Source organism: Manduca sexta, chromosome 27, assembly GCF_014839805.1.
Source record: "Manduca sexta isolate Smith_Timp_Sample1 chromosome 27, JHU_Msex_v1.0, whole genome shotgun sequence".
Taxonomy (NCBI): domain Eukaryota; kingdom Metazoa; phylum Arthropoda; class Insecta; order Lepidoptera; family Sphingidae; genus Manduca; species Manduca sexta.
Window position 1 is genome coordinate 3937940 of NC_051141.1, and position 17273 is coordinate 3955212.

At 32.4% G+C, this 17273-nt stretch overlaps 2 protein-coding genes and 1 long non-coding RNA gene across 6 annotated transcripts in view; 2 read left to right on the forward strand and 1 right to left on the reverse strand.

Annotated features, from left to right (window-relative positions):
* Nucleotides 1–208: 208 nt before the first annotated feature.
* On the forward strand, nucleotides 209–3860 carry LOC115454924 (dephospho-CoA kinase domain-containing protein). Of its 4 annotated transcripts, none has more exons than XM_037444005.1 (5): nucleotides 230–426; nucleotides 553–715; nucleotides 1897–2188; nucleotides 2285–2488; nucleotides 2571–3860. In XM_037444005.1, the coding sequence occupies exons 2-5, from the start codon at nucleotides 604–606 to the stop codon at nucleotides 2659–2661; spliced, it is 699 nt and encodes a 232-aa protein (XP_037299902.1). In that variant the 5' UTR covers nucleotides 230–426; nucleotides 553–603; the 3' UTR covers nucleotides 2662–3860. The 4 variants fall into 4 exon arrangements, with proteins under 4 accessions (XP_037299904.1, XP_037299902.1, XP_037299901.1 ...); XM_037444006.1 differs by having other exon boundaries at nucleotides 306–324; XM_037444007.1 differs by having other exon boundaries at nucleotides 209–715; nucleotides 1897–2107.
* A 25-nt stretch (nucleotides 3861–3885) lies between these two features.
* On the reverse strand, nucleotides 3886–4530 carry LOC115444859. The gene is made up of 3 exons (XR_005113209.1): nucleotides 4422–4530; nucleotides 4243–4299; nucleotides 3886–4169 (listed from the first exon to the last, which is right to left on the reverse strand). It is a non-coding gene; the product is annotated as an uncharacterized LOC115444859 (long non-coding RNA).
* A 2380-nt stretch (nucleotides 4531–6910) lies between these two features.
* The window catches only part of LOC115444849 (autophagy-related protein 9A), a 28284-nt gene continuing 17921 nt past the window's right edge, over nucleotides 6911–17273 (forward strand). Inside the window, exons 1-7 of the mRNA XM_037443879.1 lie at nucleotides 6911–7394; nucleotides 8771–9041; nucleotides 10839–10959; nucleotides 11218–11342; nucleotides 13040–13167; nucleotides 14068–14252; nucleotides 15281–15459. Coding sequence (XP_037299776.1) covers nucleotides 7223–7394; nucleotides 8771–9041; nucleotides 10839–10959; nucleotides 11218–11342; nucleotides 13040–13167; nucleotides 14068–14252; nucleotides 15281–15459 — 1181 coding nt within the window. The 5' untranslated portion in view covers nucleotides 6911–7222. The remainder of the gene's footprint in view (nucleotides 7395–8770; nucleotides 9042–10838; nucleotides 10960–11217; nucleotides 11343–13039; nucleotides 13168–14067; nucleotides 14253–15280; nucleotides 15460–17273) is intronic.

Consider the following 17273-nt stretch of genomic DNA (forward strand, 5'->3'; position numbering starts at 1 on the left):
CCCCGATCGTATAATCGTGACTTATTTGCTAATTTCACAATATATATATATATATACTTACTACAATACAATATCACTATACGAATTACGACATAACCGGTAAATATTTATGTAGAAGCATTTTTGACCAAAAAGTAGGTGAAATATTTTTTTTGCATTGTAGGAGAATGTCGATAATTATTTTATTTATCGATGTTTTCCTGCTCGAAAGTCGAGACTAGCCGTAACTCAACGTCAATAAATTGAAGTTTGAACTTTATAGTTTATAGTGAATTTGTATTATAATTCTCTTTGGAATTTGTATTTTGTACCTGAGATAACTATGTATATACCTACTCTAGTTTATTTTTCTTTGGTTTATATTTTTATTGGTCTCTGATTTATATTGTGAAAGATAAAAGAATAGTATAGGTGCCAGATTTCCACGTAATATATTATAATTCTCTTTGTATTAAGAACTAATTATAATTTATGGATAAAACGTAATTTGAAGAAAAATCAAGATTACGTTTTATCACGTATCTACCTCAATCGTCGGTCCTGTGATTACAGATCTTTATTTTGCAGTAGAGTTTTGGAACCTTTTAATAGAGATCTATAAACATGTTCATAGTCGGCCTTACAGGAGGACTTGCTACAGGCAAAAGTACTGTTTTATCAATATTTCGTGAGAATGGTATTGCTGTCATCGACGCAGATGAAGTGGCCAGAAAAGGTAATCTTAATTTGTTAATTTATTTGGATTTGTGTCAGAAAAATTCGGTAAACAGACTCGAGGAGCAAAAACCATTACTTACTATAAATACCTTAACCGGCTGAACTGTGCCTAGTTAATCTAATTTTTCGCTCCAAGCCCCAGCCTGATTTTATAGGTATATTGTAAATTAAAATGTGCATTTAAAAATTATTGTGTTTTAAAATAAACATTTATGATGTTGCTACTCAGGATCATATTGACATTGTATTCATAAATATAATAACCACACATCTTATTCTGCTAACATTGTGCAAAAACCCGTATACCGGATTAAATTTTCATTTTTTTTAACACTTTGTAGTTTAATACCAATATGGTATATGCATAAAGTAGAATTTTACAGGGGATATGTTTTAATAAATAATGTTCTTTTGGTTAATATTTAATACAAACTTGCTCACAGCTTCGCCTGCGTGGAGGAGTTTTCTGGGATAAAATTCCTGCTTGTGCATCATAAAAAAAGTTCAGATTTAATTATATTTATGGCTCACTATTTTGGTCATAGTAGCTTCCATATAAAAGGTAGATATATTATTCTGTCGCGGAATTTTATTTAAAACTATTTAAGATAAACAAGCCTACCATACATCATTTTTGTCTAACTCCAATGGTTTAGGCAGCATACGCAGTTTTTTTTTCGACTTACTTGATGTGTATTGTTATATTATGATCAAATTACACAAAATCATTATAAATTGTAGTTTATATGTTATTCTGATGTATAACCAATATTACTGTAAAGTTTCATCTAAATCTGTTCAGTAGTTTTTTCATGAAAAATGAACAAACATACATACACACACACATACATACACACATGCACACACATACATACATCCATCCATACATCCATATATCCATTCATCCATACAACCATTCTCACAAACTTTGGCATTTATAATATTAGTAGGAAATAGGACATTATTCAGTTGAATTTTCTTAACAATATGGGCAGTTACCTATATTGTTAAGGAAATTATCAATTATAATTGAAAAACATTTTAAATATTTACCAAAAGTTCAAAAAGGGCTCCCATGTAAAATCATACTTTTTGATTTATGAATGTGTGGGAGCCATTGATATGGTTATTATAAAACTAGGTTAAATATTGATAAAAAAACACATGTTATATTTACAGTTTTGGATCCAGGCAGTAAGGCATGGAAAGAGGTAAAGAAAATTTTTGGTGAACAAGTGTTGTGTCCCGATGGAAAAGTCAACCGAGCCAAACTCGGGGAAATGATTTTTGACGACATAAATAAGAGACGGAAACTGAATGCCATTACTCATCCCAAGATACAACGTGCTATGATGCAGATGGCTGTGAAATATTTTTTCTCCGGGCACAGGTACATAGTCATGGAAGTGCCTTTACTGTTTGAGACAGGAAAAATGTTGACATTTATGCACAAAATTATTACTGTGATTTGGTGCGTATCATATTTTTTATTATGATTGAAAAATATTCTTTTTCTTTACAATAATTATAGCCATGTCATGATGAATTTTATTTACACTATTTGCAGTGAAGATCATCAACAGTTAGAAAGACTATGTAAAAGAAATGACTTCTCTGTGGCTATAGCGAAAAAAAGAATTAGTTGTCAAATGCCTCTTGAAGACAAAGTAGCGAAATCAGATTTTGTCATAGATAATGCTGGTGATCTTAACAGCACAAGGCACCAGACTCTTTGTATTATTCGTATGCTAAAGAGGTCTAAATTTACTTGGTAAGTGTTAATGACTTTCATAATATGCTTGTACACAAGTTGCAACCTATGATTATTTAGACTTATAATATTTTTGTTCCAGGTATTTTACTGCATTAGTTTACATAGGACTTATATCTCTAGTGTTGGGGGCTATAAATATAACATATAAGTTATTGGGAACTACAAATTGAAATGTGTGACTTTATACTAATGGTTGTTATTTGATATTTTACAATGCAATATTAGAATGATGACTCACATCATGTAACTGTCTGGATTTAAGCTGAGTGATCTGATACTCATTACTACTTTGGTTGTAATATTGAAAATTGCTCAATTTAAAATATAGAATGTAAGTTTTTTGGCAGTGAAGAGTCAAGTCAATATATGTAATTATACATTTTGCTGACATGTTGATTGTTTTGCTATAAAAAAATATTATAGTGCATTTCTTATAAATAATTATGTAATCAGAAAAGTGTATGTAATAATATAAAGAATAAGTAGAGATTAATGGCTGATTCCAATAAAACATTCAAACCAATAACTATGAGTTAATGGTAAGATTAAACCAATCAAAGTAACTCATTTCAAATCATGTCAAACAAACTTTATTCTGATTGGCACATGTTTGCTATGGATCGGACGTTTGCGGCCAAGATCGTTTAAAGGAATCTGCTATTACACAATTTTAACCTCTGTGAACCGCCTATACACAGGATATTTTGGATTAGACACCCATTATTGACACGCATGCTCTTTGGGCGGTTAGTAGATTTGTCTCCGTAGTCCACACCAGTGCAATTTAATTGCGATTAAGACATCATTCAGGTTGCGCTCTAATTATACGATAGTAGCTGATCGTCACTGAGTCATCTTAAGCTTGTTCAGAAACATTGTGTGCATAGGCCGTTATTTTGGTAGATTGAAATTGTAGGTTGATTTAAGCCTTCTCATAGGTTCTCGCAGGAGTCCGGCTGAATAGATGGGTACCAATTACCACGGCAATGACTATTTTTGATGTCGAGCAACAGTGTGCCAGCACACATCACAAGATATGGGGTCAAATTAACAGAATAACTTCCTGGGTTTTATGTGAACTAAACAGAAGAATTGCTATATTATTCAAGAATTTTGTCTTTAGTGCGGGATTTAGATACATACAGTCTCGATTTCCTGTAAGATCCCTGATCGCCATGGTTTACAACTGTGTGTAAAAGGTACTATGGAAACTGCCGTAGGTGATTATAATTACAAAAGTTCCAAAGATTAGCTTTCTACTTTTGGTAAATTTTACGTGTACTTACCTAAATAACTATTGTAAATACAGGCGTTAGTCTTTGTAAACATTTTGAAAAATATATTTAATAAATAATTAAAATATATTCAAGTAGTGTTTAATTAAAAAACAGGAAAATTACCAACAAATTTATCATTATGACGGAGTTTCGTTGTAGAGTTCATGTGTAACTTGGGGCGGGCCCACCAAGGAGTGGTTTTGTGTGTGACGTGTTTTCTGAAGAACATACTGGCATTTTTGGCATCTAATGTAGTCTGTTTTTGGTCTTCCTGGCCTATGACCGTCGACAATACGTGTGTTTTGTTAAAGAACTGACTTGGCACCGTTTCATTTTTATCCGGAGGCGGTGGGTCGAACACTTGTCGTATGGGATCATAACTGTACGAACCAAATATGGCCCTGGAAATTAAATGTATTAAGATTTATAATAGAAATTGTAATGGAGGCAATATTTTTACAAAAGAAAACGCACGGTTTTATTCCTTCTTCAACAATATGCCGTTGCAGTGGTTCTCTTCTGCCAAATACTCTGTAAAAGTTAATATGAACATTTTTAGATTACTGCTAAAGAAGTAAGTATGGCTTGTATAAAATTAAATTTATTGTTATTAATTTATGACATTATGCAAGTACTGTGATTTTTCTTCTTACGTGATAAATGTTAATATTGAAAGTAAAACTGCAAGATTTTTTATTATCATCCCCATAGATATTTACAGTAAACACCAGATCTGTAGTTCGTTTAGAAAGGAAATAAAACATTTTATATTGCAAGTTTAATTTAAATTTCAATATACAATAAAAATATTACATTTTCATGGCACTTTGTTCATGTGATGTAGACACAATATTAAATATTTTATACAATGATATTTTTCGAAACACACACATCACGCCTATATACCTAAAGGGCTTGGCAGAGGTACAGCCAGGACTCTTTTCGCCACGTGTGTTCTGTCGCATGCGAGGCGAGTCTATCGCCGTATCGAGCACAAAATTCCGACTTCCGCTTGATGTGACAGTTCCAAAATCCAATAAGTATTTTGACCGGCCCCGGATTCGAAATCGGGACCTCTACCGGCAGTGAGAGCGGTTTCGAACCGCGCACGCAATACAACTACGCTAGCGAGGCGGTCAATATTTCCTCAATTATCAAAAACAATTATTTCCTGATTTTCTTCAGTATAATTGGAATGTTCGTGAACCAAGATGTGCCGGGCTTAAAACGGACTAGAATACAATTTCGCCGATGGTTCTTAGTAGAACGGTACGGTTATACGGTAGTCCACAAAAGTCTCATCAAAAGTGGTACCAGTTAATGGAAACCTAAAACAGGACAGTGATAAATGCTTGTTGCTGTTTCGTTTTGAATTTAATACATCAAGTACCCTAATTCTGTTTTTTGCGCATTTACTAGAAAGGCGCCCGTCCAAAGAGAATTATAATATATATGCGTCCGTCTTAGTAGAGCTCAGCCGTACGGTGACTGATGTAGCAATTGAGAAGGCCAGCTTGTAATCTTGTCCCAGATATCTTGGTCTAATTACTAATGTTCTAGATAATCTTAATTTAAATATATATTTTCGAAAAGAAATCTTATTCCTAAGCTATTGTACATGATGTCCAAAAACAGCTGTTCAAAAATTACAAATCTAGTAAAATAACTACAGCATTGACCGCCAAAGAGAATTATAATATATATGGAAATTGACCGCTTTTCGCTACTACTTTAACTTTGACTTTAACGTAGTGGTCATATTCTCTTTGCTACCATCTATACAAAGAGAATTATAATACATCTAATGTTGGTACCTCTATACCTAAGTAGTTGTTTTTGTTTGCGGCTTAGCTGACCTAAATTTTTTCCATACTTAATCGTATTATCATAATTTAAATTTAGCAAGGTGAATATGATCGGTATACTTATAAGATGTTTTTATTAGATAGATACGTTGTCCGAGCTCAATACTGGCAAGACGAAAGCAAGGTAATTGCCCGACATTCACTTAGACAACCTCCAACCACTGTCGCGGCTAATCGGCTTATTAACTTTTTATATTTTTATAAATAAAATGCCTTTCTATGTTTTTAGACGATGTACAAATTATACTCCAACTGTGAATGAAAAAACGTTTCATTTCATACGTTAGTAATAAGTATACACTATTTAACTTTTTTAACTAGAAAATGCATTTTAATCGACTGTCAAGTGTCATGGCGACGCGACGGTCGACGCTGGGGCCTATTCGGGCATACTCGGGCCCACTCGGGCCGTATCAATACGAGCCGCTAGGGTTGTGACTATAGTAAATACTGCGCAGGTTTTATGTAATTTTGTTAGTGTATAGCGCGTCTATTTGTAAAACATCATTGGTCAGTATGACTTTCTCATAATCTTTTAATTATTGATGAGTTCTAAACTGCGCTAGTGCACTAGTAAGGTTCCAAGCCTCTCTCCAAGAAGAGCGAATGAAGAAAAATTTTATAAAAAAAGGAAATAAAAAGAAATCGCATAAATGCGCCTGCGCAACATATTTTTATTACTCTGGCTATACTACATTACTTTGGCCATTCTTATATATTGACAATACATGTTTAAGTTCATAACTGAAAATTTGCAAAACATTTTGGAAAGTGTCAAATGTTCCTCTACATTACATGAGAAGGGAAATGCACGGGATAAACATAATATTGTTATCGTAGCTCGTCACATTAAAGTGCGCATTCCAGTTCTTTAATACTTCCATAGTTTTTGTCTGTATGGGACAACAGTAGCTGACCATCGATGGCTGACCAAATTCAAACCTCAATCACAATATTATTTTCTGTATATCTCAAATAAAGTAAACCCTTTGAAGTGAAGAAAAACAATAGTTCCTTGATATGAGGACAAAATTTAATATTTTGAATTTGTTCAGCTACCTTTGTGGCCGACTACATTTTGACTCTTGATATCTAATATTAGGTATTATACAAATATGAGACAAGTAATATATCAGTAATAAAAAGATAATAGTATCTTATATATAATTTATTTTGAATATTCACATAAAATATACATATGAAATTTATTAACATGTAGCTATTTCTGCGTATATAGGAACCATTGTTTGAGAAAATTACTGAGCTGTCATTTCTGGGTTTATTTTCGTCATTTCATTTGTGAAGTGTATTCAATCTATATTGTGGAGAGACTTGCAAAATTCTCTGTATCCTTGAACTTATTAATTTCGTTTAAATAAACAGAAACATTGTTAGCAATATTGCTAACTGATTAAACGCAAAATAATATAGTAAAAATCCTTTGTATGAATAAGCGGAAATTATTAGTAATAAGTTATTTGTTATGTTTTTGGGACAAAGTAAAAAGTTTGTAGAAATTAAATGGCATCTAAAAGTGTAAATAGACACAGTAAAATATAACAGGTGTTATTTTAATTGATCGCAATAAAATGGCTCACTTCGGGAGACGTGACGTTACGTACAACACACTCAACAATGAATTGACGCCTCCACTGGCTGGATTAGCGGAAAATGTGAATGCTGCGCCAACGATGATCACCCTAGACCACGAACATGAAGACACCACCAACGTGATCATCCACAAAGTACCCAAAAAGAAAGGTAAGGCTTACATGGCTTGCATCATGGCAGTTCTTTGTTCCTGCGCACAGGTATAGAACGCACGTTCAATGACGTGCTATAAAATGTTAATATTTTTTGCGATGCACAAACTCTTGACACAATGATCTACATATTCAAGGTCATTTATAATCATGCTATATCATCATGTGTATGCATTAGATATTTGTAATTATACACATTATCAAATAATAATTGTTTATGATAATATACTGTTTTTATAGGTAAGAAGTGATATTAATATTTCTGTTTACTTTTATTTATGTATTTTTATTCACATAAAACTACATTGATAAAATGCAAAAATACAGTATCATTGAAAATGTTTTTATTTATTTCTTTTGTAATGTGGTGTATTTATTTTCATAGGTTGTGTTTGATTTGTTTATTGATATATAACACAAATGTTTTGAGATTTGGTAAAATATCTAATAGACAGCTATAGATAACCCCAATGGATCAATACACCACATGCTTCTGTCAACTTCCTGAGAAACACCATGTGAAATGTATTAAATTAATAATGAGTTTGACAGATTTTTATCGCTAGCCATTACTACCTTATTTGAAATTCATCATAATTCTGTATCTAGTCAGTTCCCACCTATAGGTGAATTTAAGAAGAAAAATAATCTACTTATGTTTTATTCATGTGTCGTACTGACATAATAGCAATAAAATATGAAAAATGGATTACACTTATCTAATTACACAAAGGTAATTGCATAAATTTACCATTTTTTTAGGGTACCATACCTCAAAGGGAACTTTACTCATCCTAGAGGACCATTTGTTTGTCTGTCTGTCAATACTGTTTCTCAGGATTGCATAAAGCTATCAATTAGAAAATATCAAATACTTTTGGTCTACAGTCTGTTTTAATTTTTAAACTCTAACTTGTAACTTAATCTAATTAAAAGACATGACCACTTATGTAATATATTTTTGGATATTTTGTGATTTCATAAGAGAATAATTAAAGCCTAACGGTCCTATATACTCTATAGTAAAGGGTACTTCCTCAGAATCGTGAAATTTTGAAAAAGTGATGTCTTACAGCTCATGTAAACTAAAAAGCAGATATCCATAAATATGTTCTTTAATTACAAACAAATAATGAATTTTCTATTACATACTGTTTATTTGTAGTTGGTATATTAATTGTGTCCAATAATCGAATGGCAAAGTAAATTTTGTCAAGTTTGAACTCATACTTAGCTACCTTACCTATAAGTTTGTTTATGGAACCCTCGGTGCACTTGTTCAACTCACACTAGTTTTTTTTTATAAATATTTAAACAAGTGTTTTATAGCAGATATTGTCATGTATAAATACAAACACTTCCTTTTATTTTCAGATGGCTGGACACACATAGACGATTTAGACTCGTTTTTCACAAGAATGTACAGATATTACGTGAGGGGAGGTTTCTATCCAATGATAATGTCGGATTTTTTTTGTTTGTTCCAATTCATATTCATTGTGTGGTTCTCAACATTCTTGGCACACTGCGTTAATTACCCACGCTTGTTTAGAAATGAACCAAATGCCACCCGGACTGATAAACTTAGTTTAAATGATGTGATATACTCCAGCTCTGAATGTGTTGAAAGGATATCATGGAAATGGTAAATTTCATTTTATTCATTACTGTCTATACAAATATATGTGTATTTTATCTGTAATGAACAAAAACTCTTGCGAATTTGCTTTACGTATATATCTTATGTCTATCTTATAAAATGCTTCACTGCGAATGGCATAGTATAGAATTTTTATTTGGTTGCTGGTAATCATGGTGTTTACAATATTCATTGTATGTTAATTTATGAAAAGAAAAGTTGCCCTATAACTATAATATTTAGTTTTATCTGTGAGATTTTATAGTCTTTAGATAGAGAAGTGAATTGCCCTTTATTTTATAGCTACATCAATTCCTTTATTACCATAGGGAAGGATGACCATTTCATTTCATTTATTTAGCTTAGAAGAATATTATTACTTTATATATTTTTAGCCTGGATACTTCACTGATGTCACTTTACATAAGAAAATTTTATAATTAATTTCATAATTTATGAATATTTGAAAGAGACGAAACATGGTTGATGCATCCCAAAATTTGTTTCCCTTTAGCATAGACTAGTTCCCTCCAATAATGTTAATAAATTTTAGAAAAAATATTACTTTAGTAATACTGTCAAGGTACAAAAATACTGGGATTCATTGAATCATATTATTCCTATTATAAATAAAATAAAAGAACATTCAACATAATTCCACTCATCATTGCTATATATGCTATTGCTAAAATACTGTTTTAAAATTATGCAGCCCATGTGTGAGCTTTAATTGTGCTAAAAATAATTTATTCAGAATTGACTTGTGTTTGATCAGCACGAGTAGACAGATTATATTAGGTATGCAAAGCATCCTGCTTGCAGTTAATCTAAATTGATAAATTCACTCAAACTGTCTGTGTGGGTAAATTTTAATTGTGTTCATTGTTAACAAAAAAATGCTTGTAAATAAAACTAAATACTGACAATATGAGCAAAGATAGCATATTTAGAAGTAGAATATACTGTTGAAATTAATGTTTGCAGTTTCTAAACCCCAGGTCACCTTTAACTTTATGACTAGAGCTATGTATGCATTTTTTGTGAATTATTGCTTGCTTTAATTATGAAGAAAATCATTGTAATGAAAGCTGTATAGGTCCACGCCCAGACATAGGACAGTATATAATAATGTTATACAAAAACCAGTTAAAAGTATCGTAAAATATTCTTATAAATGCGTAGGTGCTCGGACACCCTAACAAATTCCACACCAAAAGGTGTACCAGTGTCTTGGGTGTCAGTGTTCCACATTTAAACAATGATTTACAATTTAATAATTTCTAGTACATGTTACAAACAACATCATAACTGATATTTCATGTGTACATGTAAATGAGGTTGTGTTTATATCTACTATGTTATACACTATAAAATTTGAAATATTCTTACAAAACAGGGATGATAATATACTACATACTGGTAATTACAGCATTAAGTCCGCCTTTATACTCTTTGTTATATAAAAAGTGTGATAAATAAATAAATAATTTTTCTATGAATGTGCCATTATTGTTATTGTTTATTATAAAGGGTTACTTTTGTAAATGCATAATAAATCATTGATTGGTCCATAGGTAATAACATACTCATGACATTACCAGTAACCCAATATTTCTTGATATATATTTTACTGTATATGTTTGGCTGTAAACAAGTCCACTTGAAGAGCATTATTCTTTTATGTTGTCATTCACAATCAACTGCATCTTTCTAAAAATACTCTAACTGATTGCTGTGCTTATGCAACCTATATTTTTGTATGGATTTTTAATTTGTGTTGTATAATGGTAAAATCTTTTTCAGGTGGTGCCTCGTTGCATTGTGTGCAATAATTTGGCTAATGAGATTTATTTTATCTATGTACCATTTAGTTCAAGCTTATGATACAAAAAAGTTTTATAATAATGCATTGAAGATACAAGAGGTAAGGTTATACATGTTTTCCATGTCTTCTTATTTTTATTTTAGACATTTTCACCTGCTGTGTCTGTGTTGCCTCAGTTTGTATGATTCTATTGACTTCATTTAAGTGCTTCGAACTTGCTTATTTATTGGAGGCGTGTTATTAAATAAAAAAATCGGGCCATCACAATGTTATATATAATGTTGAAAATACTATGTTTGCTCACTCCAGTAGATTGATGTATTGTATGACAATAATTTGTGATGTTTATTCAATCAGAGTGATTTGGCATGGGTCAACTGGTCAACAATACAAGAAAGAGTAAGGGAAGCCCAGCCTGAGCATCACATATGCGTCCATAAGCAAGAAATCAACGAATTAGATATATACCACAGAATACTCCGGTAAGTCAATGATAGTTTGAAAAGCTAAAAAAGATATTTTGTATTAATTATATAGTTGAATCTGTACTAGTATAATATATATTATAAAGCTGAAAAATTATTTGTTTGAACATTTTAATCTCAGGAACTACTAAACCGATTTTGAATATTTTTCACTAATACAAATCTACATTAATCCTGAGTGCTATAGGTTTTATCCTGGTAAAACTTTATCATGTAGATGTAGCTGCAGGTAAACACTAGTGATAATATATTTCTTACTAAGTTAAACATGCCACAAAATCAACTGAATATGAAATCTATATATATGGTCCCCCTCTTTTTGACAAGTATTATAACAGTTGTATCTAAAGGTTAATTATAAACAAAATTTACATATCTTGAATACTATTCTATGATGCTTCTGATGTTGATGATTCAATTCTTGTGATGTGTCGTGTGAGTTACAGGAATTATAATAATTTTCTGTTCCAACAACCCTGTGCTCTAAATATGTTATTATGCAGATGTCCGTTAACTTGTTGGGGTACCACACCCACTGTCCCTCGCTTCAATACCAGCTTATTGCATGCTGGGTCATGGGATCCATTTTCATGAAATTAACATTTAGTCTAGCAAAATATTTCAAAACAAATTCTAGCTGTTCCATGAAATATTTTTCCTTATACTAACTTTTGCTCGCGGCTTCACCTGCGTGAAGGAGTTTTCTCGGGATAAAAAGTAGCCTATAACTTTCCCAAGGTTTTAAACAATTTCTATACCATATTTCATAAACATCCGTTGTAGATTTTGAGAAAATCAACCACGTACAGATGGACAGAAAAGGGGACTGTTTTATAATATGTATAGATAAATTTACATTTTGTGTTATATTTGTTTGTTCCCCTTGTATGACATGTATGATGCCACATGTATTTAGATGCTCGCGACATTTATACTTGTCATTATTATTCTTTTCATGTGTTCAGTATAATAAAAATGCCAATAGGCTTGTTCCCCATTACATGAGACTTAATATGTCTGGCGAAATGTGGGTTACCAACAAGTTCAAGTTCACATTTCTTATGGAATATTGTATTAGACAAACATGTCTGTTTCGCGATATTAACCTCATGTTCTTTACAAATATATATGTAATCAGTTTGGTCTTAAATGTTCAAGATTTCATGCGGCAACCTATATTTATACTTAACATACAATTTACATGAATATTTCAGATACATTTGTATGTATGATGTGTATGTGTGATGAATACAGTTCAAACTGTTCTCATTATCTGTTGCAATTAATCACTGCAGTTTATTAACATCACTGAATATATTTACCTCTGCTTTGCAATAAATATTATGAACGGTCATGTTGTTTTTGTTTGGGTCTTGCAGCAGAGTGTGTACATAAATTTACAATATTTTTAGAATATTTTATTATAACAATACAATTACTATAATATAATAATTCTATTCTAAAAAGAAAACAAGTAATTATTGGTTATAAATAATCTAGTAATTTAACTACCTCATTTAATAGCTAGTTATATAGGTCCATTTCCTCACAAATAACTTGCGAAATGTTTAAAAAATAATATCCACTGTTGCATGTTTTCCGATTTTTCACAATAAACAATAAAAGTTAGTTGAAGTCATACCATGCTTGTTTGTTAGATCAAGATATTTATTTAGCGTTTGCTTTGTTTACAGATTTAACAATTACATGGTGGCGATGGTGAATAAAAATCTACTTCCGTTGCAAATACATGTGCCTTGTATTGGAGACTTCCACTACCTGTCCAGAGGTCTAAAGTGGAACTTGGAATTTCTATTATTTTGTGAGTTTATTATGTAGTAGCTCTTATTTTAAATTATGTGTAGTGATAATGCCGATGGAGTTTATAAAAGTAATAATATATCTTATTTAATTTGATGATATGTAACATTATTCATTAGGAGGTTCTTAAATGTTACTTGATTTTTAATTACCAGATACTATTTAACAATAAAGAGTCATTTTAAAAGTCTCTAATTTGTTGTTAATGCTATCAATGTCGATAGGCAGTGCTATAAACTAAATGCTAAATAATTTGACATCTATTGATAAAACACAAATTGTGAAACAGTGGTATTTATATCACACTGACTACAGGAACAGAAATATTAATCAAATGTTTCGACTTTTTTGGATGCAAATTTTTCTTACCGTGATTTTTTGTTATATTTTGTCTGGACACAATTTATTAAACATTTACACATTTAATTTGCGTTTTGTAGAAATGGGCAGACATGCTAAATAATAACATAATTATAATAACCATGTCTATGTATCGGCACATTAAATATAAGATCTTAAGGGAAGCATTCATAGAAATGAAGGCATAAAATATTTTCCAAAACCTCTTTTTAATTTTTGCAGCTCAAGGACATTAAACTATATAGTTAGTTATAGGCCGTACATCAGGGACACATTTGTGGTCCTAAAGTTATTACCAATTGGTAATAAGTCGCTGTCTTATTTGATATGTCCGTATGACAAATGTCACAGCGTCCTTATATATTAATACAAAAATAACATGTATACAGAAAATATATAATCATATGGCAAAAATATGAAGTATTCTGCATTGATGTTTTGATATTACATGGTAGACTGAGTAACAATCACATAAGTGCAAAATTTTTGTATGACTATCTTCCCAATGTCCGCTCTATATAACCTTAGAACTCTATTGCAGCTAGTCCGTGGAGTCCTTGGGAGAACTGTTGGCAGCTACGCGAGTGCTACAAGGATCATTCGAAGAGAATGTTGTTGGCGCGACAACTTGACCGACAAATTCTCCTGTTGGCTTTATTTAACTTGCTGTTCTCGCCATTCATACAGGCTTGGCAGATACTCTACTTCTTCTTCAATTATGCCGAGGTGAGTTGAGAGGATATGCTATCATCATAATAGGTATTTGGATGTATTCCACATATCAGACTAATATTTTTAAGATATTTGTATGTACAAACAGGTTCCTTTCTTTGATCCCTATAAAGTTCCTCAATGGCGTGATTTTTTAAATTGTAATTGACAGCGACGACCACTTAATATCAGGCGATCAATCGGCTCATTGCAATAAAAAAGTTTTTCTATGAGAAAAATTACTTGATTCTTCCAGTAGGATATTTTTATAGGGTTAAGTGATCCCATTGCACCTGATGGTAAGTGGATTAGGGTTCAATAGAATATCGAGTGACGAGAGATGATTACCCTCTCGGCAGTCGACACAATTATGACGGCCTGTTGGAACCGGATATATACAGACTGATCTCGAAACGCGATACTCTTACGCAGGTTTTAACACCTTGTGCACGGTGTTCGCTATCCGGGTGAATATAAATTATATCCTACAACCAGCGTTTATAAAATGGCCAAAATTGAACTAATGACATCTAAGACTACTAAATTAGTTCTAGAATAATGTGGATATTGTATATTCGTTATAATTTTGCACACTATGAAGGAATCTGCTCTTGTGATGTAATGACATATCGGTATCTATCTAGGTAACCCAAATTAAATGTTTTGATGAGTGATTTGTTATACTGTTTAATCGAGTTATTGTGTTGCCGCCTAAAAGGTGAATACCGATGTCGCGGGTTTGATTCGTAGGAACTATTTTACATGAATTTCCAATAAGAAAAATGCGGCAAGGCTTTTTGTGTGATGTTCATTGTCAAATGTGTATTCCGATTTCCACGTTTATAATTCCATGTATAATACTTAAATTCGCTAAGGTAAAAGTAATTTGGCTAAAATCATATAAGGAAATTTTACTGTGTAACAAGAAAGAATTACAATTTATCATTTATTTTTCGTTATTTTTTATCTATAGTTTAAATCTTAAACCTCGTTCAAACTGTCACAAATCTAGAAGACACTACACGTAGGCACGTCCCTTACAGTTGATAAAGCGTTCGCCGGGCGCTCTCGGGCTGCGCACGTGGTCGCTGTACGCGCGCATCACGCTGCGCCACTTCAACGAGCTGGAGCACGAGCTGCGCGACAGACTGAACCGCGCGCACAAGCCCGCCGCCAAGTACCTCGCCAGCTTCACCTCGCCCATCGTCACCGTCGTCGCCAAGTCAGTTTTTAAACAATTTTGTTCTCATTATGTTTTTATCTTGGGTTAAATTAATGGCAGAATCTCTTCATTAGTTTCAGTTGATACGGTTTATATGTGTATATAATATTATTTATGTATGTGGGTATACTTATATTACGTAGGTTTTATATTTTTTATTTATATTCGATTTTTTTGTTAATGTTCCCTCCATTACCTTCTATCGTTGTACCTTCCTTCTTTAGTCTCTGCACGACCTAAAGGTTGGCCGGTAGAGAATGCCTTCAGCTTAAGTCCGCCTTTATACTTTTTGTATATAAAGTGTAAATAAATAAATAAATGTGTATAGTATACACTGAAGTGAAATATTTATACTTAGGGATTTTGGACGAATACCTTTCTACTCTATATAGAATGTAAGTGTCATGACTCCTCGCTTTTCGAAGCTTTATTCATTTATTAATAGAAGAGGCCCCTATCTACACTATCAGATTTTTTTACATTTTCGTATTATCAGTGTCGGAGGCTATACTATGAATAAACCGTACGCTTTTGGCATAGAACTCAAAATGTTCTTTTAAATACCTGCAACTGCTTCTAAGTAGACCACGGGGTTTCGATACATCAGTAAATAATAATTCTTTCTCACCTAGAGTCCACAATCTTCAATGATAATGCGGATAAGTCGTCACCTCTGTCTGACTTCGAAGTAATGACGGCGGCGCATACGCAACAAATACGCCTCCGCAAATGCGCAATACAGATAATAGTCTGAAATGACTTGCATTTACTATTCTTTCATGAATTAGGCTTTTTTATTCTACATTCAAATTATTTTCAGGTTTATTATTTACAGTTTTGTCGTCTCTATTATCTGGCAGTTTAAGTTTTATGAGATGTTTTCGTGAAAAATAAACACCATATAAAAATTTACCAGATATATTACGTAAACAATTGATTTACGCAGCCGTACGTAAATAAGAATTTTTAAAAGTTATACACTATTATATTTTATAAATTGATTGCTCCAGTCTAGTCCTCGTTTTCTCAGCCGACCACTTATTGCATTGACATTATTAATGAAGTCAATATCACAGCCCCGAAGATATCTTGATAGAAGTGACTATAATTTCATAAATGATAAGGATAATTGGGGCACTTGACGTAGATGCGACTTAATATATAAATGCAATGTGTTATCGCTGAATACAATAACAGGATAGCAATACAGAAATACCACTTTGGTATATACCTAGTCTTGCCATAAATATTGTAATAAAGAAAAAAGAAAATTGTTAACTGCAAATAACATTTATTACTTTTACAGTGTGTCAGTTTAATACATAAATATAAAACAATTAAAAATATAAAAAGCTTATTCGAAGTGGTCTCCATTGGCTGCAATACAGTCCTTTAAACGATGAGGCCAGTTATCAATAGAAGCACGCACTCTTTCCATGGGAAAATTCTTCACTGCCAATCGTATAGATTGTTTTAGGGACTCCAAATTATCATGGCGTTTAGAGCAAGCTGTACTCTCTAAAACTGACCACAAATCATAATCCAGCGGATTAAGATCGGGACTAGACGACGGCCAGTCTTCAGCTCTGATGAAGTCCGAAACGTTCGATTCCAACCAAGACTGCGTGGACCGAGCTTTATGACCCGGCGCCGAGTCTTGCTGGAAGGACCATACTTGGTTATTGAACATGGTGATGTTAAGGGGCTTAACTACCTTCTCAAGAATGGTATCTTGATACACTTGTGCCGATGTTTTGATACCTTTTTCACAAAAATATGGCTCAGTCACTCCTTCATAGCTAACACCCCACCAA

Bases quoted from the DNA above. Each gene is read 5' to 3' on its own strand.
- LOC115454924 (XM_037444005.1), top strand. From the start codon at position 604: ATGTTCATAGTCGGCCTTACAGGAGGACTTGCTACAGGCAAAAGTACT. The intron at 716-1,896 runs GTAATCTTAATT...TTATATTTACAG, and splicing joins AGATGAAGTGGCCAGAAAAG to TTTTGGATCCAGGCAGTAAG. The intron at 2,489-2,570 runs GTAAGTGTTAAT...TTTTTGTTCCAG, and splicing joins AAGAGGTCTAAATTTACTTG to GTATTTTACTGCATTAGTTT.